This window comes from Pseudopipra pipra, chromosome 3 (genome assembly GCF_036250125.1).
Source record: "Pseudopipra pipra isolate bDixPip1 chromosome 3, bDixPip1.hap1, whole genome shotgun sequence".
NCBI classification, from domain to species: Eukaryota; Metazoa; Chordata; class Aves; order Passeriformes; family Pipridae; genus Pseudopipra; species Pseudopipra pipra.
This window is the reverse complement of record NC_087551.1, coordinates 102,211,023-102,232,884: the sequence shown is the minus strand read 5'-3', so window position 1 is coordinate 102,232,884 and position 21,862 is coordinate 102,211,023. Positions and strand designations below refer to the sequence as shown.

At 39.9% G+C, this 21,862-nt stretch overlaps 2 protein-coding genes across 6 annotated transcripts in view; one reads left to right on the top strand and one right to left on the bottom strand.

The window, feature by feature from the left end:
* The window catches only part of ROCK2 (Rho associated coiled-coil containing protein kinase 2), a 107,946-nt gene extending 96,650 nt beyond the window's left edge, over positions 1-11,296 (top strand). For all 4 annotated transcript variants that reach the window (XM_064650524.1, XM_064650525.1, XM_064650527.1 and 1 more), the window contains one exon: positions 1,027-11,296. Coding sequence is in view for 1 of the 4 variants with exons in the window: in XM_064650527.1 (XP_064506597.1) it covers positions 1,027-1,030 (4 nt within the window). In the remaining 3 variants the exon portion in view is untranslated. The remainder of the gene's footprint in view (positions 1-1,026) is intronic.
* Positions 9,814-19,506, bottom strand: SLC66A3 (solute carrier family 66 member 3). Of its 2 annotated transcripts, none has more exons than XM_064650529.1 (7): positions 19,233-19,506; positions 17,095-17,177; positions 16,591-16,660; positions 15,908-15,965; positions 14,627-14,747; positions 13,480-13,521; positions 9,814-11,587 (listed from the first exon to the last, which is right to left on the bottom strand). In XM_064650529.1, exons 1-7 carry the CDS (start codon positions 19,373-19,375, stop codon positions 11,499-11,501), a joined length of 606 nt encoding a protein of 201 aa, XP_064506599.1. In that variant the 5' UTR covers positions 19,376-19,506; the 3' UTR covers positions 9,814-11,498. The 2 variants fall into 2 exon arrangements, with proteins under 2 accessions (XP_064506599.1, XP_064506600.1); XM_064650530.1 differs by lacking the exon at positions 9,814-11,587 and adding an exon at positions 11,596-12,883 and having other exon boundaries at positions 13,483-13,521.
* Positions 19,507-21,862: the final 2,356 nt, after the last annotated feature.

Here is a 21,862-nt window from a genome sequence, read left to right as displayed (position 1 = left end):
CAGTGTTTTCATTTTTCTAATTTTAGATCTTTTTTTTTTCCAAATTCATGTCTGCCTGCCTGAAAAAAAACCCTGCTGTTGTCAGTCATTACTCATCTATAATGCTAATACTTTTAACCTCAGCAGAGAGTATTTGAAGGATAAAAGGAAGATAGTAGCAGCTGGATGTTTAGCTGAAATAGACTTAGCATTTACAAATACTTTTCATTTTTAAACTTTTAATATAAACTGACTATGGCTAGCAGACATGAAATCACTGGAGTTCTGCATTTTTCTTTTCTACCTTGTGTTCTGAAGTGAATTTGACTTGGCTTTCCCTTGCAGTGCTGTGCTTTCTGGGTACCTAACCATGCATTTGAAAATTATGTAAACAAAACGGGCTTTGCAGCTTCTGTGATGTGGTTTCCTTGACTGCTTTAGGAAAGATCATGCCGTTGCAGTGATTTAATTTGTCCCACGGCTTAATTGTGAATGTATTGGAAATAGTGTTACCTATTTTATAGATCTCAGTTTAATCATTTTATATGTTGATGCAATCTTTCATTTACACAGAAAAAAGCCTCTAAATGTTAAATGCCTAAGAATTCTTTCAAACAGTATGTGAGGTTTGTCTCAGCTGTATAAAAGAAGGGGCGATGGCAGCAGCACTGGGGCTGCACCTCAGCTGTGCTCAGGGAACTGAGACACCAGCTCCTGTGGAATTAACCAGCTTAGCGTTCACAGTAACAAGCATTACGTTAATTAAATGTACTGCATCTTTAGGTACTAAAAGCTTACAAGTCACTAATCTTTTAGAAGTGACTATTACCTTGTGCATATTGTACCCTCATATATTATAAGGGGGTTTTAACTGATTTGGGATCATAATGCCTAAAGGATGTGCTGTCCTTAAGTAACAAGGCTGTTGGATGCATTTCTCCCAAGTATGATGATGAGCCCATCTTAAATTAAGACTTTGAAGAAGTATGTTTTTGTCAGATTTACATTTGTTGCATTTACTGACCAACCTTCCTTCTTCTTTTTCAGCTAACTGCTTTCTGTGAATGCAGACACAGTTCAAGGTGATAATTTTCTTCCCATTACAGCAAGACTGAAACATATCCCAAAATATATTAAAAATATATATTTTCCTGAGAGATTGTGCTATATATATCAGAGGTTTACATTTTTGCTGCAATATAAATTACTAATCTCTGAGGGTTTTCCTGTATTCTCCCAAGTGACTGATCAATTGAGGAATGGTTGGCAAATAGTAAAAGGATATGTTAGGTAACCTTTTAAACTCTGTTCCACAAAAGCAAGACACATACACTACATTTCATTAAAGGATCGAGAGGAATGAATATTAAAATGGAAGAAACTGACTTCTCAGCTTTTGTAAAGATGCCACCAGCACGTCTGCAAGTAGAACCGGAGGAAGATCCACCATAGTGATATAGACTGCATCTGTAAGAAGTGACCATTATACTGTGTATATATATTGTACTGTAATACTGCAAGAGGGTTTTAAAAATCTTTCCACTTTATTTTTTTATGCTTATTAATCAGATACCGTTACTTATTGCAGTTGCAACTATGCACTTGTATAAAGCCATACTGTTGAAGTTTATATCATTCATACACGTCTATCAGAAGCTGCATGTCAGTGTTCAGCAGCTAGTATAGGTTTGAAGTATGTACTAATTTCAGCTATACGTCATCATGGGCAGTCCTGTTTTACCTGTCTAATTGCCTTAATTTAAACTTTTTTCAATTTTTTTTTGCCCATTCTTTCTATTTAAGGAAAAAGAAAGTTTACCGGCTCTTAGAATGCAATTTTGCTTTGTGGCAGAAAAAATAGTGCACTATTTTTACACCTAGTAAGTATATCAATGTCAGCCTATTTTGAATGTATATTGACTGGTTTTAAGGGTGGAGAAGTGTTGGTTACAGAAGCAATGTCGGAGAGCATTGGAATTACCAGACCATTTGCTTGTACATGTAACTGCTCATCCAGCCCTTTTTACGAACCTCAATACTAGTTATTGACTTATATTAACCCTCATTAAGTGCTATGAAACTTCATTTTGCCTTGTTTTTGCATACTCTCCTAGATGTGTTTTTTTTTTTATTTCTGGAAAGAAAAAGAATCTGTGACTATTTTTACATTTCACAACACAATAACCAAGGACTGTCACAAACTTTAAGAAAAGTAAAACATACTGTAGATGTATTTTAAAGTTTTAATCTGGTTCTCTAGCACATAGCTGTAGGCATAGATAAATATTTCAGTAGTGTGTTTTGAGAACTGATAGCTGGGAAGAAAGGGCCTCAGAGGCACTTAATCTGACTTCTTTTTTTTAACTTGGAGTTGTACAAAAAATATAATTTATGTGGGCTCATTCATGATGTGTTCATAATTATCCCAGAAAATGCATGTTTTATACAACTACAGTATGCGATGTTAAACATATTGACAGTAAAAAATATAGTCTCCTATTTGGTCTCTTTATATATATATAAATATATATATATATTTAAAATATATATATATATATAAAATATTGTGTGGGAGTGCAGTAATTTAAAATATGATCTAACACTTCAATGAAGGAGGACATTTCACTTTAAATTTGTTTTTGTTTTTGTTTTTTAAAGAGTGTTGAAATGTTTGGAAGGATAGGACCATGATTTATTTAACACTATCATGAAAAGTGAACTTGGAAACACTGAAATACTGAAAATTAAAAAATATATTTACATTTTGTAACCTCTACTACAGTTCAGCTTAACAGAGCCAGAATGTATTCAGTCTTCTATTTATGCACTCACAAAGTAAAATGTTGTTTGTGAGTTCTTAAAATCGAAGCTAAAACTTTCATATCATTTTTTATTAGGTATTCTAACCCAGCGCACAGCTACAGTGTTTTTCCCTGCTTGTTTTGATTTACAGAAGTACGGTATATTTTTAGGTAATGCAGATATGCATAGAGAACAACATTAAAAATGTATACAGTAAAACTGTTTCCGTTCACTGAATGCATAAATATTTTATATATATATATAAAAAAATGTTACATTGTGGGAAGTTCTATCCTTTTCTGAATTGGAGAATATTATATATATATTTTTAAATAAACTATTTGAGTAAGGTAAAATAGTTCCTGAACTTGAGAAGCTGGTAATTAATTGAATTTAATTATAGAGGCAACTACTGCGGCAGACATGGGAAAGGCAAGGACAAAGCCTGTGTGAGGAGGGAACACAGACTCCAGGGGAGCTGTTTGGCAGCTGCTCCACTGCTGGGGCTGGATCCGTTGCACTTTTCTCTCCCTGGCCTGCCCTCATTTACTGTTAATCCCTGGGGCCCTGTTAAGCCTGACATTTCAGGAAATGTACTATATTATAGTATTTACTGGCCCCAGTTTATACGTTCTGTGCATTTATACATTACAGCAGGCTGTATGGAGATGGTGTCATAGAGCAATACAGGCTGAGAGAGAGCACTGGAGGTCCTGTGCTCTGACCTCTACCTCAGAGCAGGGCTAACTTAGCACCGGTTCCTCAAGGCCAGTGGTATGATGTGTATGAACGTTGATTTGTACACAGGACACAAAAGGCAAAGCTGCTCTTCTGTTCTTCTCACTTGTCCTGCTGTGAAACGCAAAGAACTCTTAAATGCCAGTTCCTGGAGATTGTGTTGTTTCCTTATTGTCCAGTGGTGACCTTTTAACATTTTTGAGAGAAGGGTATATTCATGAACTAAAGAATATTTGTCTTGAAAGCCACAGATGTTTAAACACTTTCATTTTGTAACAGGGTTGTCCCAGCAAACAGGACATTTTTATGGCCTGAATGATTTATCTATAGAAAATTCTCTCACTGCAAGTCCTTTTGTTTCACAAGAGTAAACAAGTAGCATAGCCAAGCTGCAGATTAACCTTCTGGAAAAATCAGGGATCAAACTTGGATCCAGAAGCTTCGGACAGTTGTAGGGAAGTTGCTCTTTAGTTCCCAATCCAAAAGCTCACCAGCAGAGAAGCTGGACAGGAAGACCCCGTTGGAGTTACCGTGTCAGTTGTCAGAAAGACCTTTCTGCAAGGAGATTTCCAGTTCTGTCCTAGTTGTGTGCTGCAATTCCCTACTTCTAGTGTTTCCTGCCAAAGCGCAGCCCCTCCCAGCACTACCAGCAATCCAGCACCACGTCTGCTTTTACTAGAGGAAAACTGTGGTTCTTGTGCTTGAGCATGGTTGATGCTGTAACCAAAATGTGACACAGAATCACATACCATGTAGGACTTGGAAACATGCAAGAGGCCCATGGATCTCAGCAGTCGGTGACAGGGGCCACATTAAAAACATCACTGAAATTCCACTGCAAGTGTCCAGATCTCTTACTACCTCTTGATGGCACTGAACCTATTACATTTTGACAGACATTCAGTGGCTCTCTGAAGGCACCAAGGCCAGGAAAGCTGCCAGTGAAATTGAATGCTTTTTCTCTTTAGTTTCTCAGGCAATGTCAAGTGATCATGAGAAATTTGAGCATTTGTGTTTGTAATCTTATAATCTATTAGTTTCCCATCTAGCTTTGAGAGGATCATCCTTGGAAGAGGATTTATATATTTTGGTCTCAAGTGCCTTTACCCATCCTATGCTTGTGAGGTGATATTTGGGATGCTGCTGTGAAAAGGGGGAATGTATATGAAAACAAACTTCTTACCTTCATTGCTCTTACAAACTCTTAATGTCTCCTAATTCTGTTTCTGAGGCAGGTGAACATAACAGTACATAGTCCACTTCAGTGAACTTAAGTATTTTAGTCTCTTTCACATTCCTGGATAGTTTCCCTCAGCATTGATGTTAAAATAAGGATTAATTTATTTTATCATAGAATCAGAGACTATCTCAAGTTGAAAGGGACCCATAAGGATCATGGAGTCCAACTTCCTGCTCTTCATAGGACAACCTAAAACTAAATCATATGACCAACAGCATCATCCAGACACTCCTTGAACTTTGACAGGCTTGGTGCCTTTTCAGTGCATTACAGTTTTTTATGGACTGTCATCTCTGCACATAGTACACTTTAAACTGAAAACATTATTTGTTATTTTTAAGATTAGCTTCTGAACCACTTAGGGTTTTATCAGCATCCCAAGGATCATGTGGTTTTTCCTACTGCTTAGAAGTATCCTCCATAAGAGTGGGAAGGAGTCTTCTTTTGGATCTCTGTAAAAGATGTTGATGGAGTGGTTCTGAAACTAGTTTGTGTTCTTGGTTGAAGTTGCCTATCAAGTGGACAGGAATACACTCAGACATTCTCATCTGAGAAATGAGATGAGTCTATTGAGATGTATGTGGCTGAAAAGAGCACTGTGGCTTAACACATCGAGCCTAATTGTCCCCAGAAACTACTGTAGTGAATGGAAAATCTCACTGTAAAACCACAGCTCCAAGAAGTGGGGATGCAGAGGAACTGTAATTTATTGGCACAGGGATGCTGATTACCAGGCCTTATGAGTGAAGATTGGCGTTGGGAGTCTTTGCCTCTTTGTAGGAAGGAAGCGTTGTTTTATAAAGGTAAGAAAGACACGTTACTGCTTGCTAATGGAAGGGTGAAGCCTTGGATTTGACTGCAGCTGGTTTTGCTCCAATAATCTTAAGAGAAGCTCCAGGATAAAAGTGATCTCTCAAAAGGAAAGTCACAGTGAAAGGTAGCAAAATTCAAAGTTATAAATGTATGTAGTCCCGCATACTTCAAAGAAATCTGGAAACACAACGTCGCTCTGAAATGAAAGGGCAGAGAGAACAGTAATTTCATTTGTTGAAGGAGCTACATAGAAATGCTTTCACAGACAAGACAACCACATGTGATGCTTTGGTCTATTGCCCCATTTTGAGGTCGAGGCCTTCGTTGTTCAAAGATGTGAGCCTGTTTGTATGTGTACTCTTACACTGTGTACCAGTGGGCCTCGTAGGTCATCTAGTTCTTGTCATTGCTCTTTGGGGTGTTTTTTGCCTAGGATATTGTTGCAGCACTGGATAAGCATGGCCACCCAATAAGAAGTACATCAGGCTTGTGAGATCACTGCCAATCCTCTTCCTTTGGGTCACCAGCTTCAGGCACTGAATTGCCTTGGATATGTGCTACTTTTTATTAACAAGTGAACTGGTGGAAATGTTTTTTGGAAGTATCTGAGATATTAAATAACTTTTTTGAGGCTGAAGGAGCCAGGAGTCCCACTGTCTGAGCCCTCTTTCATATCTGCTTGCCCTGGTGGTGTCTCTTGCCTCAGCTGTGTTCCACTTTCCAATAGACCTTCAAAGCAGATCTTGCACATGGGTGCAGGTCTGGCTGCAGCTTCAGGACTTGCATTTATTTGCCGGATCCCATGGCCTCATGTGTCTGAGTGATGTCCAGCATATTATGTCCTGGAGGCCAACAGATTCAATAGGATCTGTGTAGCCATTACCTCCCTCTGCAGTGATGGAAGGACTAGATAAATACAATAAGGAGGCTCCCCTGCATGTTTCGATCCTGTTCAGAGATACAGCAATGGGAGTTGTATTACTGGAAGGTGGGCAAACATGCAAGCTTAAAAAAAAAACAAAGCTGAGAGAGGAAAGTATCCTTGAGCTCAGAGTCCATGAGGACTGAAAGTTGTGCTTCACAAGATAAGTCGCTCTCTTGAAAGTCAGACCACTGGAATCTGTATTTAGTCAGTTGCTCAAAGGTGAAAGAATTTCTTTACAGTAATTGGGTACTTAAAATATGCTTTACACGAGCTCAATTTGTGCTTCGTTAGTCATGATTTACATGACAGAGAGGACGCTGAGGCATAGGATGTGTATTCTTCCATTTATGATTTTCATATAATATGAGTCAGGTCAGCATCTTGGTATTGCTGGCCAGAGCCTCCAAATTCCAAAGGAGAATTCTTGTACATTGCAGAGCAGGCATATGCACCGATGACTTGCAATTACAATAGGGTGGTAAGTAGAATTGACTTTCAGCATGGAGCCATGTTACTATTCAGTTTAAATCAGAATTATCATTAGCTAACTTCTCTTGTCACATTTTAGGCTGGTGCAGGTTCTGTTCTTTACATCAGTTTCCAGAATATTTGACAGATAAAACAAGATGTCTGTCCACTTAATGTTCCCTCCCTGTGAGTCGGTGATACCACATAATGCACAGAAGTACTTTTTTTAGGCTACTGACAATTTAAGACAGTTACAAGCTGAAATAATGAAACAAAACAGGGTGTTAACAAAATTTTGACAAGTATTTAAATTGTCTTTCAGGTATCCCCAGTTAAATTTCATCAAAAGTATAATTTAAAAAGCCTCTTATTTTACCCCTGGTCCAAAGACTGGGTTATTTTTCAAGACAGAGATGGTGTTTGCCCCATCTTCCAGTGTAGAATGGAATAGTTGACATCATTAACTTGAAAATATCTGTATGTCTATCTTGCCATCAGGCAGGAAACACCTGAGGTCCATCGGGACTCAGGTCTCTGAGACTGCCAAGGTCTTGCAATTGGATCCATCTCAAGTGATGAGCTGTCACGTTCTTAGGTGATGTTTATTGTGGTTCCCAGACACCTGTTTGACCTCAACAGCTATCTCTGAGAACTCTGAAGCATCCTGGAGAACTCTGGCTCAAAATCAAGCGAATTAAAATTCAGTACAAATCAAGAACTTAATAACATCTTAAGATTTTTTTTCAGCTTTCTCACCTTCCAAACTGAGACATCCTCAGAGCATTATTATTGATGAAGGCAACATTTTATGTTCTGCTTAATACATAAATATGAATTCCAAGTATTGAAGAATTTGGAGGGGAGTGGAACAAACCAGCCTGAAGAGAATTTGGAGGGGAGTAATTATTATTTATCATCGGAGAAAATACATGGCTGGCAAACTACCTCTTTTGAGTTGATCTCCACATCTGTGTAGCTTTTCATTTATAACAGTTCCTCCTGTGGGCTCTCAGGGGTTAATTCCTCCCCTCCCTTCTGCCTTACAAATGTCCCTAAATAGATAACGATTGTTTGGTGGAGGATACCTCATTTAAAGAAGTGAATGAAGCCATTCTGCAAGTTTTAAGCTGGTTGGGACTGTTCAGCTAATTGTGAATTACTTCCTCCAGACAGTCAAACTGCACTAAAATCCACCTTTGGAGCTGCAGTGGTTGTGAGCATTGCTGCCTCCCTGCCCTACTCCTTTCTCTCCTCTTTTAATAGATTAGATTAGCAGAGCCAGGATAGGGAGCAGCTACGTGCACAGCATAGGCCAGTGAGAGAGGCTTGGGGGTCAGGCAGGGACAGGGACTCCTGAGCAGTCCAAGCAACAGCATCCTTTGCTGGATTAGAGTAGCACAAAGAAACACATCTTTGTGCACAGTTTTACTCTGCACAAAATGCCCTGTGTTAGAAAGGCCCAGAGGGTGGGGGAGAGGATGGTTTTGCACATGTGTTTGATGTTCCTGTTCACTGAGGACAGTTCGGTGCATCTTACACTGTTCACATCCTCACTTTCAGGCACGCAGCCTGCTGCCTCAAGTCACATCCTCATTCCTTCCTCTGGATAGTAAATCTGGTAAATGTTTTCTCTCATACAGTTAAAGTGAGCTTGTAGCTTACCTGTTGCCAAATGCCCAGTCACAGTTCATCATATCCACAGCTGGAGATATTTGGAGTTGTTCAGTGGACTGTACTGGAATTCAGAGCTTGTCTTTTCACAGGCAAGGAAACAAACTTTTTGAAAGCCTTGGCAAGGCCCTGGTTTTGTCAGCCAGGACAGGACAGGCTGTGTTACCTTGTGAGCGTGTTGTGAACTGGTGCAATTAGACACGGAGTGTGTAATTCCACACTCACGCAGCATCTGTGAATGGAGCTTTATTACTTCCAGTCCCATGAATAAAAGTGGCTTACTGGCTTACACCCACTGCAATAAATCCAAGCAGCTTTCCCTGCCTGCCTTTGGCTCACTGCTGCATTAGGCAGCAACCAACTTGTGTCCACCTGATACTGATGAATGACAAGTTTAACAAGATTTATCCTCCTTGTGTATCTTGTCTAAAGCTGCTGCCTTTAATCCAGCCACTGAGAAGATTATACTTTACATGCTGGAAAACACAAGGTCAGCGCTTTCATGGGGCTTGCCCAGAACTGGAATGTATGTCTGCTTACAAAAGTGAAGGAAATTACTCTCTGGGAGGAAAAAAAGTGTAAAACTATTAACTGCTACTGTCTGATTTGTTCCATATCTCTTGCAGCTTGAATGAGAACTCATGGTCCAGCTTTCCAAGTCCACAAAATTACTTTACCTTAGCTTGTGAATTACCCAGCTTTGTTTCTTTTCCTCAGTCTTTTTTTTCACACAGGCTTCTAAGGAGATTTATTCAAAATATGTTACATATCCTATTAAGAACTTTCTTAAATGCATTTTCAGCATTTTATGATGAAAAAAACCAAATTAAGGTGCTGATTCTCAAACCAAAAATGGAGCAGCTTCACTTTGCTGCAGCATCACTCAGGAGTATGAAACATGTCAATAACAGAGGGGGTTTGAACTCCATCCAAATCTTTCTCTATCAAGAAGAGGCTTTAATTTAAAAAAAAAATAAATAATTAAGTGTGTTTCTTTTTTTCATTTTAAGATGCTGGAGCTCTTTAGCATTTGACAGGTTAATATTCAGTCTGATGCTTCAAATAATTAGGGTAAAAGCTGCCCATTTATGACCTGTAATGAATATTTCATTTTCTCTCCATATATGAAAACAGAATAAAAAATCAAATGCAATGAAAATTAACAGTAAGAATGACATTATCAATCTTGAAGAATAGCATTTATTAATATCACCTGAAAAATGTACCACATGCCACCTGCCACCATTTAGACCACTTCAGATACTTTACACAGCTTTAGTAAAATCAGTAACAGAATGTTTACAGTTAATCTCTCAACCAACATAGAAAGATTTATATATTTTATTGTAGCAGTAAAAATGCTCATCTTTGACTTGCCCTCAGTAATGTGAGATACTTGAAATCTAGATCCACAGCAACACCTCTTCCCACTCCTTCCCACTCTAAAAACAAAGCAGCTGTTTTCTGATGGTGAAAGTCCCAGTCTAATTGCTGAGTGTTCACTGGTGGAAACATCTGCTTTTGCACATCCTGCTCCTCCACAAGAGTCCCACAATTTAGCATGTTGCAAAGAAAACCTGCCTCAAATGTAGTCATGCAGTCTTCCCATAGTTTTCAGGAGTGTTGGGATCAAGGGTGCCTTGGTTTGTACATGCCAATGAACAGAATACCGTAAGAAGTCTTTTGAAATGACGTATCTTTTCGAGAATGTAATGAGAAATGAAGACAAGATATGTGATTACTAATGTAACTTTTGGTTTAGAAGGCATTGCTTCCAAAGGCAATTGCTTCCCGTTAATAGTTCTCAAGAATACCCTTTTGCCCCGTTTTACTCTAAGTACTGCAAATTGATTAGAATCTCTGAAATAAAAATTTAAGTGAAGTCTATGTTCTTCAATACCCTTTAACACAGACAGGCCAAAAACTAATGAACCACAGAGCAGTATCACCAAAAACTGACCAACCATGGGAGATGAGTCTGCTAAGGTGCATCAAGGTGCACATGTAGCCAGGTCACTGTCAGTATGGATTGTGTTTGGGGATTCTGGATATCGGTTCAGGAACTTCTGCTTGAACACCATTTTTAACTGTTGGACAGTTTCATTAATTCCCATACATTCTAGTCTCTGACCTTCCCAAAACAGTATGTTCAGTGAATGAGAGCTCAGGTTGAAAAAGAATTCATAGTTGAGTTTCTGCTCTTATCCAATAAAAACTGGGTATACTGAAGAAAGTGACCAAGGGTATCCTGTATCAGCTGTATAAATTGTACTATTTAAGTGTTGCATGTAAGTGTTACAATCCCAAGTGGATTTGTGACTTAGTAAAAGACATTTAGAACCTTATTTTGGATTGGGCCTTGACTCAGATTTTCTTCATCCTAAAATACAGATAGTTAATGTCAAACTGAGTTGCTTGCTAGACAAACATCTGTTGTGGTTTTTCAATCTTGCAGCAGAAAGACAAGTTGGTATGTTGGTACAAAATTGATCATGTATAACTGAAGAAAATTGCTTATATGTAACCAGAAAGTACTGAAGTGATACAAGAATATATAAACATCTAATTACAAAATACATTGTAGTAAAAAAATCCAGAGAAAATGTGATATTAGTGAAACTTGTCTGAAATGACCAATAAAAATATGCTGCTTAAATTAAGTATCTTATCAAAATTATTTCTTAGATAAAATAAGCATGAAGGTACTATACTGTAAGAACTGTACATACTATAAGTATGCTAAGGGGTAAATATTAGGCTTGAGAGAGACAGGGAACTTCCTCAACCTTTGTTCTGTTCTTCAAGCTTAATTGTAGTTTGGTTTTTTTTCATGGTAATGATATGTGTGTTACTCAGTATCTTCTATTCGGTCTTTTTAGTCTTCTTGTAGTGCAGGATTGTGGCTGTGACCCAAATATTGAGAATGAGCATGGTTATGAAACGGATGAGAACTAAAAGGAAAAAAATATTGCAAGCATTAATAAAAAAAAACCAACTGCTGTTATTTTCACAGGACAAGTTGTTTTGTAAACCTTTGCTGGTGTACAGACAGGCTGGTTCCTATTCTGCAACTCTTTTCAGCCAATTAGTTTTAATTACTATATTCAGGAACCCAGAAATTCTGAGTGTAAATACAACAGAAAAGAGCATTTAGCACTTAATCGCTTGCAGTGATATCTGAAAATGATACACTGCAGTACATTTAATTATTTTCTAACAAAGCCAGGAGAGTAGTACAAGTGTGAGTAGCCTCATATTAGTTCTTATTTACACCAAAAGCTAAACTCAGAGTTGCAGATCACGTCCTTTAGAGTTGCATGTGTTGTTTATAATAAAGGGATTATTCTCTATTGCCATCTGTTAAGTGTAGCCATTGGGGAGACAAGAAATAACTTGTATCTGTCAGATTTTAATGATGGAAAATCTGACAATTAACAAAAAATCAGTTTTTCAGTACCTTGAATAACTCAGCTCTTTTAAAAACCATAATAGGCATAGTACTTCTACCTGTGAGACCAGAGGTTGAAGTACAGGTATGTCTAATGTCTGTTTGGTAACTGGAATATTCACAGAAATGCACACAAATTTTTGTTTCAGAAGTATGAGATATTTGACAGTTCTGTACATGTGGATGTTACAAGTGTTACAAGTTAACTGGAAACGTTTTCCATTAGAGCAGCACAGCATCAATGTTTGCTGCTGTCTCTTCCCTGTTCCAAAGTGATGATGCTGGGTTTTATACAGCAGCTTTACCCAGAGCCAGCTTTACTCTCCTGGTGTTTCCTCCCTCCCCGCAGTGAACTTCTCTCACTTCTCTCTGTGTGTGTAGCTGCAGGTGAGGTGGGCTCAGTACCTGACCCTGACTAAATTCCTGCACGTGCATTCTGCCAAATTTTTAGTGACCCAGTTAACATCATGGCCCCATGAACTCCTTACTCTGGCAAAAGGAAAGCAGCAAGCATGGGGTGGAAATGGGGGATTGAAATGGGACTTCTTTTCCAGTGAAAGAGCTGCTTGAAATGTTTGTAAAGCTGCGGCCTTAATGTGCTGCTTAAAAGGATAAAATTCATTCAAATGATGCTTCTGATGAAACAGCGGTTTTGAACGAGAACAAGGAACCACCAGATGAAGCACAAAGGGATTTTGTTACTGTTCTTGCATCCACCAAGTCTTGATTTTAAACCATTTATTGAAAAATCTGTTACACTCTCTAGCTCTTGCAGTTTTCTCAGGATGGTAAGAACCCGTTAAATAAATTTACTTCATAATTAAATCAGCTGCAAATTATATATTTTAAGTCAATTTTTGTGAGTTTCTTACCAGCCTACCATTTCATTTTCAGCCTGCCAAAACTTTCTGAATGTTGTGCCTAAAGCTATTCATATACTAAGCTAAACTTCAGTTTTCTAGAAGAATTTTTAATTCAGAAAGCCCTTAATATGAAAAGGAAGCACTTCCTATTTGAAAAATTCATTCAATTACTACAGAGTTTTTAAGTTATATTTTACAATTTTTTTAAATAGTAAAGATTTTTAATGCTTTACTCTGCTATTTTTAGAATTAATTTTATAGTGCTTTTGCCTCTTGAAAAAAATAATATCTTTTGGACCAGTTGTACCATGTGATAAGTGTGAGCAATTTTTCGTGTTTTTTTTTTTTCTTGATGTATTTTCCTGATTTGTAATCTTGTGCTACTTTTTTTGGCAACTCCTTCCCTTACCATGCTAACCCACCACGTTCATGGTTTGTTCTTCTGCGACCTTTTAGCTGTTTTACAAAAGACCTAAAAACTACTGTGGCAGCTGTTCCCTTGGAAAGGCAGGCAGTTCCAAACTTTACTCACCTGCGAGATCATTTGTAGTCACTACAGTTGTAAATATTCTTGCTGTAAATTGAATGAATTCTGATTAGTGGAACACATATGACACATTTATAATTTTAAAAAATGATGAAATATCTATTTTCAACAGAGGGTAATCTTCCATGAAAACATGCACTGTACAGATATTCCCACTTTTAGTACATCCAATTCTTCACTATTTTAGCTTCAGAGATCATGCTCTCAAAGGTGAGTGGCAATGTATTAAGGGTCTTTTTCAGTGAGAAAATAATGGCTATAATTAGAACTTTTATATCTGTATCTATCACACAGATACAGATTGGATGTGGCCAGAGGATACTGCTTTTCTTTCTGTTCAGCCCCTCCTTCAGTAGTTGACAGTGACTTACACCCCCAATCAAGTAACTTAACCATTGTGAATGTCCACATGTGTGCTTTCAGCCTTCTGCAAATACAAGGAAATCAGTTTTCCTTCCCACAATGGACCTAAACGTTAATTAGTTCACATTTGCATCAGACTAAAAGCATTTACGTTGTTCAGCAAACATACCAAAACTTCTGATTATTCACTTTCATGTGGAAATAGATCCAGCATCACTGTGTTTTATAGTGAGAATATTTTAAACAAGTTTTGTGAAGATGAGAAAGGCACTGGCACTTCTGACAAAAAGCTGTAGAACTGTTCATGCAGACCACTGGGGAATTACCACAGGAACTCTACACATCACTTTTCTTAAATTCTCTGTCCAGAAATGCAATTACATGTAGCCACAGAGTTAATGGTACTTATCAGTAAGTGTGTACTTATTTATAGGTAACTTCAAAATTAGCATTGCCTAATTGTCTAACTCAAGTGTTAGCACCTTTTCATGCTGGATCACTAGTAATTTTATTAAATCCTAGAACACAGAAATCTTTTCTTCATAAAGACAGCCTTTCAGTTATTTCAACTCATGTTCCCTTGGCCATATTCACGTGGGTTTTAAGTCACTGGTTTATATCACTGGTGTCAAAGATAAAACTTGATTTCAAGAGTCTCAGGAGTCAGCATTAAGGGAAACTCAGGCAAGATCTTTACCTATAAGTAAATACCTATGGAAAGAGGCATTAGGAGAACTCAGTACTTCACACCAAGTTGCCCATGGCTTACTTGCACAGGTGTATGCAGACAGACTCCAGGTCAAGGCGCTCACTTGTCCGGAATCTTTGGTCTGCCAGAGACACCACAGCTGAACCAGCTTACTGGCTGCGCTGATGACTGTGCACAGGTTCTGAAAAGCAGGTAAAAAAAAAAGAGAAAGAACCTCTGCTATTGTATTATCTGAACAGAACTGGCTTTTTCACTTAGAATAAAGGCTGGTATTTGGCAACCCAAGTGCTTTGGTTCTTACTAAGGAACAGTGAAGCCAACACTGGAAGTTGCCAGAAACAAGGGACTGATTTCTGAGGTACTGCCCAGCAAGAGGCTCAAAGAGCAGGACAGTTGCTACTGTTGCTGGCAAATGCTTGATAGAGGCAAATACAATAAAAAGCAAAGAAACAAAAAAAGTTTCTCAACCTGCTCCATAAAACTGTTTATGAAAGTTAGCTGAAATGGGACTCATCTAGTCTAAACAGCAAGGTTGATTCAGACCATCTGTTACCACTATGTCTGGCAAACCAAACCATAAAGGAATGAGAAAACTGACAAGAATGTGTGGAAAATTAGTCCAATTGGAGGGAAAAAAATAATAACAGGAATGCACTATTCACTCTGTCACTCTTTCTAAGGGGAATTTGCAAAGGCAGCAGGTAGAGAGCACCTTCACACAGGCCTTTGTGCCATGCCCAGATTTCCCTTGCAAGTAAGGACTGGAGTTGGGCTTAGAAGTTTTTATCCCCATTTGTATCATCTTTTGCATTAGCAACTCCAGTTCATCTCAATTACATTTTTACTTTCTCTCTTATGGTAAAAAGAGAAAAGACCATCTCTAACCTATGTAGGCATTATCAGATGGTATTTTTCTTGCAAAATTGTAGGACAAAAGGGGAAAAATTATTTCACATGTCCTGTTCCAAATGCTTTGACTGACGGTCCATTCTGTTCCTGTTGTGTTAAAGGTTTATTGGTTGGGATTATGACACTAGGACTAAAGTGACAATAGAATTTCAACATCTTAAGCATCTCCTAGTTTTAATTAAGGCACCACCAATTAGCAACTTTACCTTAGAACATACCTTTTTTTTTCACCATAGAGTATTGCCACTGATGTTTTCCAGCTACTCACAGAAGAGAGAACCAGTTGTATTTGAAAACTGGTTGGTTATTCTGAAAGCTAAAGTTGTCCTTATTCCAATGACAAATATAAGGAGAGATTCCACTGATAAAGACTTCCATAAAAAAAGCAATTTCATATGAAGACCTACTTTCAAATAAACATGCAGCACTTACCATGGCCAGGTCTATTATCCACTTCTGCAGTGCTAGCATGTACCAGCCCCCCCAAAATCTTACATTAAGTTAAGTTTCATAGCACTGAAAATTCTAGGATACAAAGTCCTCAAAACTGCCTGAGGAATTAGATTTTTTTAAAACATCTGGAAACAATCTTATTGAAACTTTGTAACAGACTATACAATCCAGATAAAACATATTAAGCACTGGTTGAAACATTAAGTGTTCCAATTTTTCACACTGTCTTCAGTTGAGCAGTTGCCTGTAGTTTCTCAAAACTTGCTCCAAAGCACAAGATTTGAGATTTAAACTGAAGTCCTATCTAAAAACAAACAAACAAACACTGCTATCTTCATCATAGCAAGTATAACGTGCATGGGTGGGAATCAAAGAAATAAGATTTGTCATTTCTACTCTGCATCCCTAGCAAAGATGTAAATTAAGAATTGGGTTTACTCTTTATCAGTTGGTAGTCTTCTAAAGCATAGCTACATATGAAGCTTACTTCCTGTGGAGATTTACCGTGATCCAAGAAATCAGCATGTGAACGTGGAATGTACGTCGAGGAGTGGCTGAAAATGATTTACAACAGTAGCACAAAACAAATGATGACATAGCTGCTATGCAAAGAACCATCAAACAACTCACATAACCCAAAACTCCCAGATATCAAAGGATACATAACTGCAAAGAACAAAGCTCGTTTCATTTTTCCAAAGAAATGCAGAATGCACAGAAGGAGAATGACATCTGAAATAAACGAAAGATAGCTCAGCACAGAGGGACCGGTGGGGCCTGAACGCAATCCTAGGCAGTTCCACTGGGCACCATGTCTATGGCAACTCCTTTCTTACAGGCTCTGTCTCTCAAATGTGCTTAATGTCCAAAATACTGCAAGCTCCAAAACAAAGCTTCTCATCAAGTCTGGAGTGTTTAAAATGTTTCTCTCCCACATGGAGGTCCTGGATAAAGGATGTGCTTACACTGCAACTCTGTGTAATAATTAGGTTTTTCTCCTCTACCTTACCATCTATTTTAATGAAATTTATAAGAATTCAATTTTATTTGAGATGTTCACTCCCTCTCCCCTTCAACTCCAGCATCACTGCAGTGGAGTACTGTACCTACAAGCAGAGTCTGAATGAGCCTTGTTTCATTTCCAAAACATGGTTTTAAAAAATTACCTTGTGCAATGATGATGGGATATTCCAGGTATGTCTGCAGAGGGTAACCATAGTAGATCTGGTACCTCAGAAACACAATGAAGCTGAACAGAGAGATACAAAACAAGGTGACTGCACAAAGGGACACGACAGCGCCTTCACAACTTTTTACTGTTTTGGTGGTGCCAAAAGGCACCAGACAGCCCCTGCTGTCAAACTGATCAAACAGATTTGGGCACAAAGTGCAAGCCTGATCATTCTGTAGTCTATTTCTGTGACCCTCAAATAGAATAAGAGGTAGAGAGCTGCACACACTTCTCATCGAGGTCTTTATGGCAGAGTGTGTAAGGCATAATTTTATTAATTACAACTGATGAGAAAGAAAGAAAGGCTTCCAGATGTAGGAAATACCTTCTTTTTGCAAGAACCCTGGCACCTCTAGGATAATTCAGATTTATTTATGACTGTGGTTCAATCTCTACATTAAGCATGTTTTACAGGAGTAGAAAATGTCTTCCAAGCTGTCTAGACTATACTGTTAAGAGACTGCCCAGTATAGCTCTACTTAGTCAGACTGACAGTCTGTTCCTAAGTGCACCAAACAATGGCAATTCTCCTTCCTGCCAATCCAAAACACAGTATCTGAAAAGAACGGAATTTTTATAATGTTTTCTCTACTTTCCTGCAAGTCCATGGGGTTAGACAGAAAATTCATGGCTGCACAGAGGAAACAGAAAGGACTCTGAGAACAATTTTATGTAAGGAAAAATTTATGGTTTCCGGGGTAGAAAGATGGCACAAGGAACAGCCTGCCTTGTAAGAAACTGTTTCTTACAGTATTCAGAATTTAAATATTTGAACTTCCTTGTTATAAAGTCAAATTAGACTCCCTGCCATCAGCACCATGCTTATCTATCACTCCTCTGCCTTGTCATTGCATGCCTGCTCTGCAGAACCATCCCAGCTTGCACCAGTAGTCCCAAAGCTCCCTGCAACTGGACTCAAAGTCTTTAAAAGCTGCAGGATAAATAGTCTACTAAATAAACAAACAGTCCCAATAAATGTTTCAAAGAAGACCCACACTGCAGTGGTGCGGGTACCATAGTTATCACACAGGCGCTTAGGAGACATTTATGGCTTCACCATGCTCACCCGAAACATTACTTACACAGCTTTTTTAATGCACACGAATGATTTTAAAATGCTGCAACCACTTTCTGGCTGGAGCTGTGGGGTCACTAATCTCTGCTGGAACTAGAATTTACTTAATTAACTCTGAGATGTCTGTACACCTAAATGCCAGACCAGGGTCAGCAGCTGTGCCCCTGCCTGAAGACGTCACGGGTGAGTTCAGAAACAACATGCCGGTTTTGTGAGGGGATTTATCTGAATAAAAAGCCCTGTTTTAGCCTGGTGCAGGGAGCTAGCAGCCATCTGGCTGGATGTTCTGCCCACCTCCATCCATCGGTTTGGCCAACATGAGGCTTTTCAAGGTATTTACTCTCACTTGTACCTACATCTGAATGTGTATGCACAAAGTTTATTTATTTCTCATTCCATACAATCCTCTTTAGGCAAGATTTAATAAGCCTAGCCTATGTAAGCTTATTACAGGCTGACAGGTCTTTGGAGTTTGACACGGCTTATAATTTTCCTAAAGAATGATTATGTTTTACTGATTTGTGTGAGGGGAGCCTGTCTGACAAGTACAACCTGTACCACAGGGCACACGGGCCACTCAATAACCCAAACACACGGCTTGCACCCTCAGCAGCTCTCACGCGTCGTATAGGACAAGTTATAAAAGCCGTTGCCCTTTAAACGACAGCGCGGAATCACTTTAGAAACAGGAAGATCCTTCTCCAAAGTCTCTCTGGGCTCTCCTAGAGAGGGCTGGCCCCGAACGGAGCCATGTAACACCGAGACAGCGGGGTGTGCTCGCTGCCTCTCGAGCCGCCCCTCAACGCGCCCTCACGCCCGGCCCGAGCCGCGCCGGAAGGAATTAACCCCTGGCTGCTGCAGCAGCGCGGCCGCAGCGCCCCGGACCCCCGGCCCAGGGGATCCGCGGCCCCAGCGCTTCCTCCCGCCGCGCCCCCGCTCCTACTGCTCAGATCGGGGGGAACACGCCGCGTTGTCCCCGTGTGCCCCCGCCGCCTTACCCGGCCAGCTCCAGGAGCAGGCTGGTCACGCTGAGCCCCCGCGCCGACCCGGCCTGCAACACTGCCGCCAGCTGCGGCAGCTTGATCACGGCACACACCGCCCATGTGCTCCAGTGCGCCACGTCCAGCACCGTCAGCGCCATCCTGGGCACGGGGAACCCGCCGTGCGGCGTGACGGGCGGGGTGTGGTGGGGAGCCCGCCCGGGACGGGGAGCCTGTGACAGGGTGTGGCGGGGAGCCCGCCCGGGACGGGGATCCTGTGGCGGGGAGCCCGCGCGGGACGGGGATCCTGTGGCGGGGAGCCCGCGCGGGACGGGGATCCTGTGGCGGGGAGCCCGCGCGGGACGGGGATCCTGTGGCGAGGAGCCCGCGCGGGACGGCCACGCCGGCGCCGAGGCGGCCGTCACGGAGCGCTAATGGCGCCCGGGGCGCGGGGAGGGCAGAGCTGGACCCGGCGGCGGCATCCCCGCTGCCCTCGGGAGGGGCTCCGGTCACCCCCGTGCCAGTGGTGCCGAACGCTGCCCGGGAGCTCTCGGGCCGCTGGTTGAGGCCTCCCCACGTCGAACTCCGTCGGTGTCGGGGCCGAGACACGTTCCGCTCCAGATTCAGATTGTTGGTGTTGGAATGACTCTTTGTTACCTCAAACAACATCCCCAGAACAGTGATCTTGTGATACTGTGTTGGCCATGGGCCGTGTTCGCCCGGGAGCAGGTTCAGCCCCGGGCTGGAGCTGCAGGCTAGACCTCAGTTTTTTCTCCCAAAGTGGAGTCTGAGTGCTCCAGCGGCCGTGTTTTTCAAGTCACGCTGTCTGGATCTAATTCCCGCAGCAGGGAAGGCACAGTTCTGACAGCAGCACTTTCATTTTTACAGGAAAAAAAACTAAGCAAATCTAAAAGTGCCTGAATGCAGAACTTGTCATAGTATCAAAGATGGAGCAGCTTCCCCGGAACATACACTTACCCACCATACACAGTTATCCACAAAAATAGTAAAGCACGGGTTTTAGAGCTTTCGTACTTACCAACTTGTCAGAACTAAATGTGAGTGGTTATCCAACGCATTTGCATTTGTACTGATCACACACGTACAGAATCTTGGCTCTTTCATGCCTGTATATTGCCAGGACTACTACAATGTCAAATCCACGCCATTAATCCTGAGTTTTACCTAGAGCATAATTGCTTTGAAATGATGGGTTATTCGCAGGCATAACATTTCTTGGTTTTCATTTTAATGAAAGTTGTATTTCAGTATGACTAATAGTTCTTAAAATGGCTTAAAAGAAGTTTATTGCACTTATTTCACATTCCCTTAGTGGTATTTTAAAACAGTATTACTAATTCTGAATTTGTAAATCATGTCTGTGTAATTCAGTCATAAAAGGAAGAAGTATGACTACATAAAATCTCAAAACTCTTGATTGAAATAAATACCACCCCCAATACAGAGTTTTAGTTTAAAAACTGTGTTTCTGTTAATATAACTCAAATTAATCAAGCTTTTCAAAGTCAGTAAACTCTAAAAGAAGAAAATTTGAATTTGCCTTAAAATAATAACTGTTCCAAGATTTTCTTGATAAACTGAGTCCTCAGCCTTGTGGGACTATTATGTACTTGAAACAGAGTTGGGAAATGCATCATACAAGATGAAGTTCTCATTTAAAATTGGGTCTGAGGTGTAGATGTATCTGTCATTTCAGATAATCTGAGAATAATAGACCAATATTTAAGGTAGAAGTTGTGTATTTTCACTACTGTGTGGATGCTGATCCAAAAAGTGATGTAAAATTATCAATAATGTGCACTGTCTTGTATCTTACTTGAATAATCAAGAAACCAAACTGAATTCAAACTCTTAAGCAGGTCCATGAGCCTATTTTATTCAACTGTTTTTAAATTTATAGGACATTAAGAATGCAGTTTTAGTCAGCATTTCACCTTTTTAAAAAATACATCCTGCTTTGCATTGCAAGCAGTCAGTTAAGCAGAATGATTTACCATCCTTCCCCTGCCCTGTCTGTGTAATGATCCTGCTCTGCATCTGTTCACTGACCGTGTAAGTAGCAGCTTAGGGAAGGAGCAGACGTCGCAGTGCTGGGCAGCCCTGTTCAAGGTTACAACAAAAAAATTTAATCTATGAAGAATATAAGAAATTCTTCCTATTATGTTTAAATTATTTAGTTCTACATCAAATTTCAGCAGTTTCAGCAGAATGCAGAACCATTTGAAATTGCAAGTCAGTGAATAAAATTATAACATTTGAGTCTCCAGCGCAGATTTCCTGTTCCACAGCAGATGGGCAGTGGTTTAACACTGCTGCACCTCGAATTGGAATGCGTATGTTGATTCCTATTGAAAATAAAACAGAGGAGGAAAATAATCTTCCTGTAGTAACCAAAGAAAAAAGCCAAACCAGACTTTTTTTTTTCAATAATGATGTTGGCTTATTATGGTTGAGTCTTTGAACAAAATAATGCCTTAAAATTTGTGGGTTTGCACGGAATGCAGAGGGTGCTCTCTTGCTGGTTATTTCCACAGCCTACCGTGCTAACAGTTAATTTTATAGGTAATTGGTGTTTTAAGCTCTAGGTTAAAATAAAGGAGATTGCACAACTGAGGAACCTGTGGGGC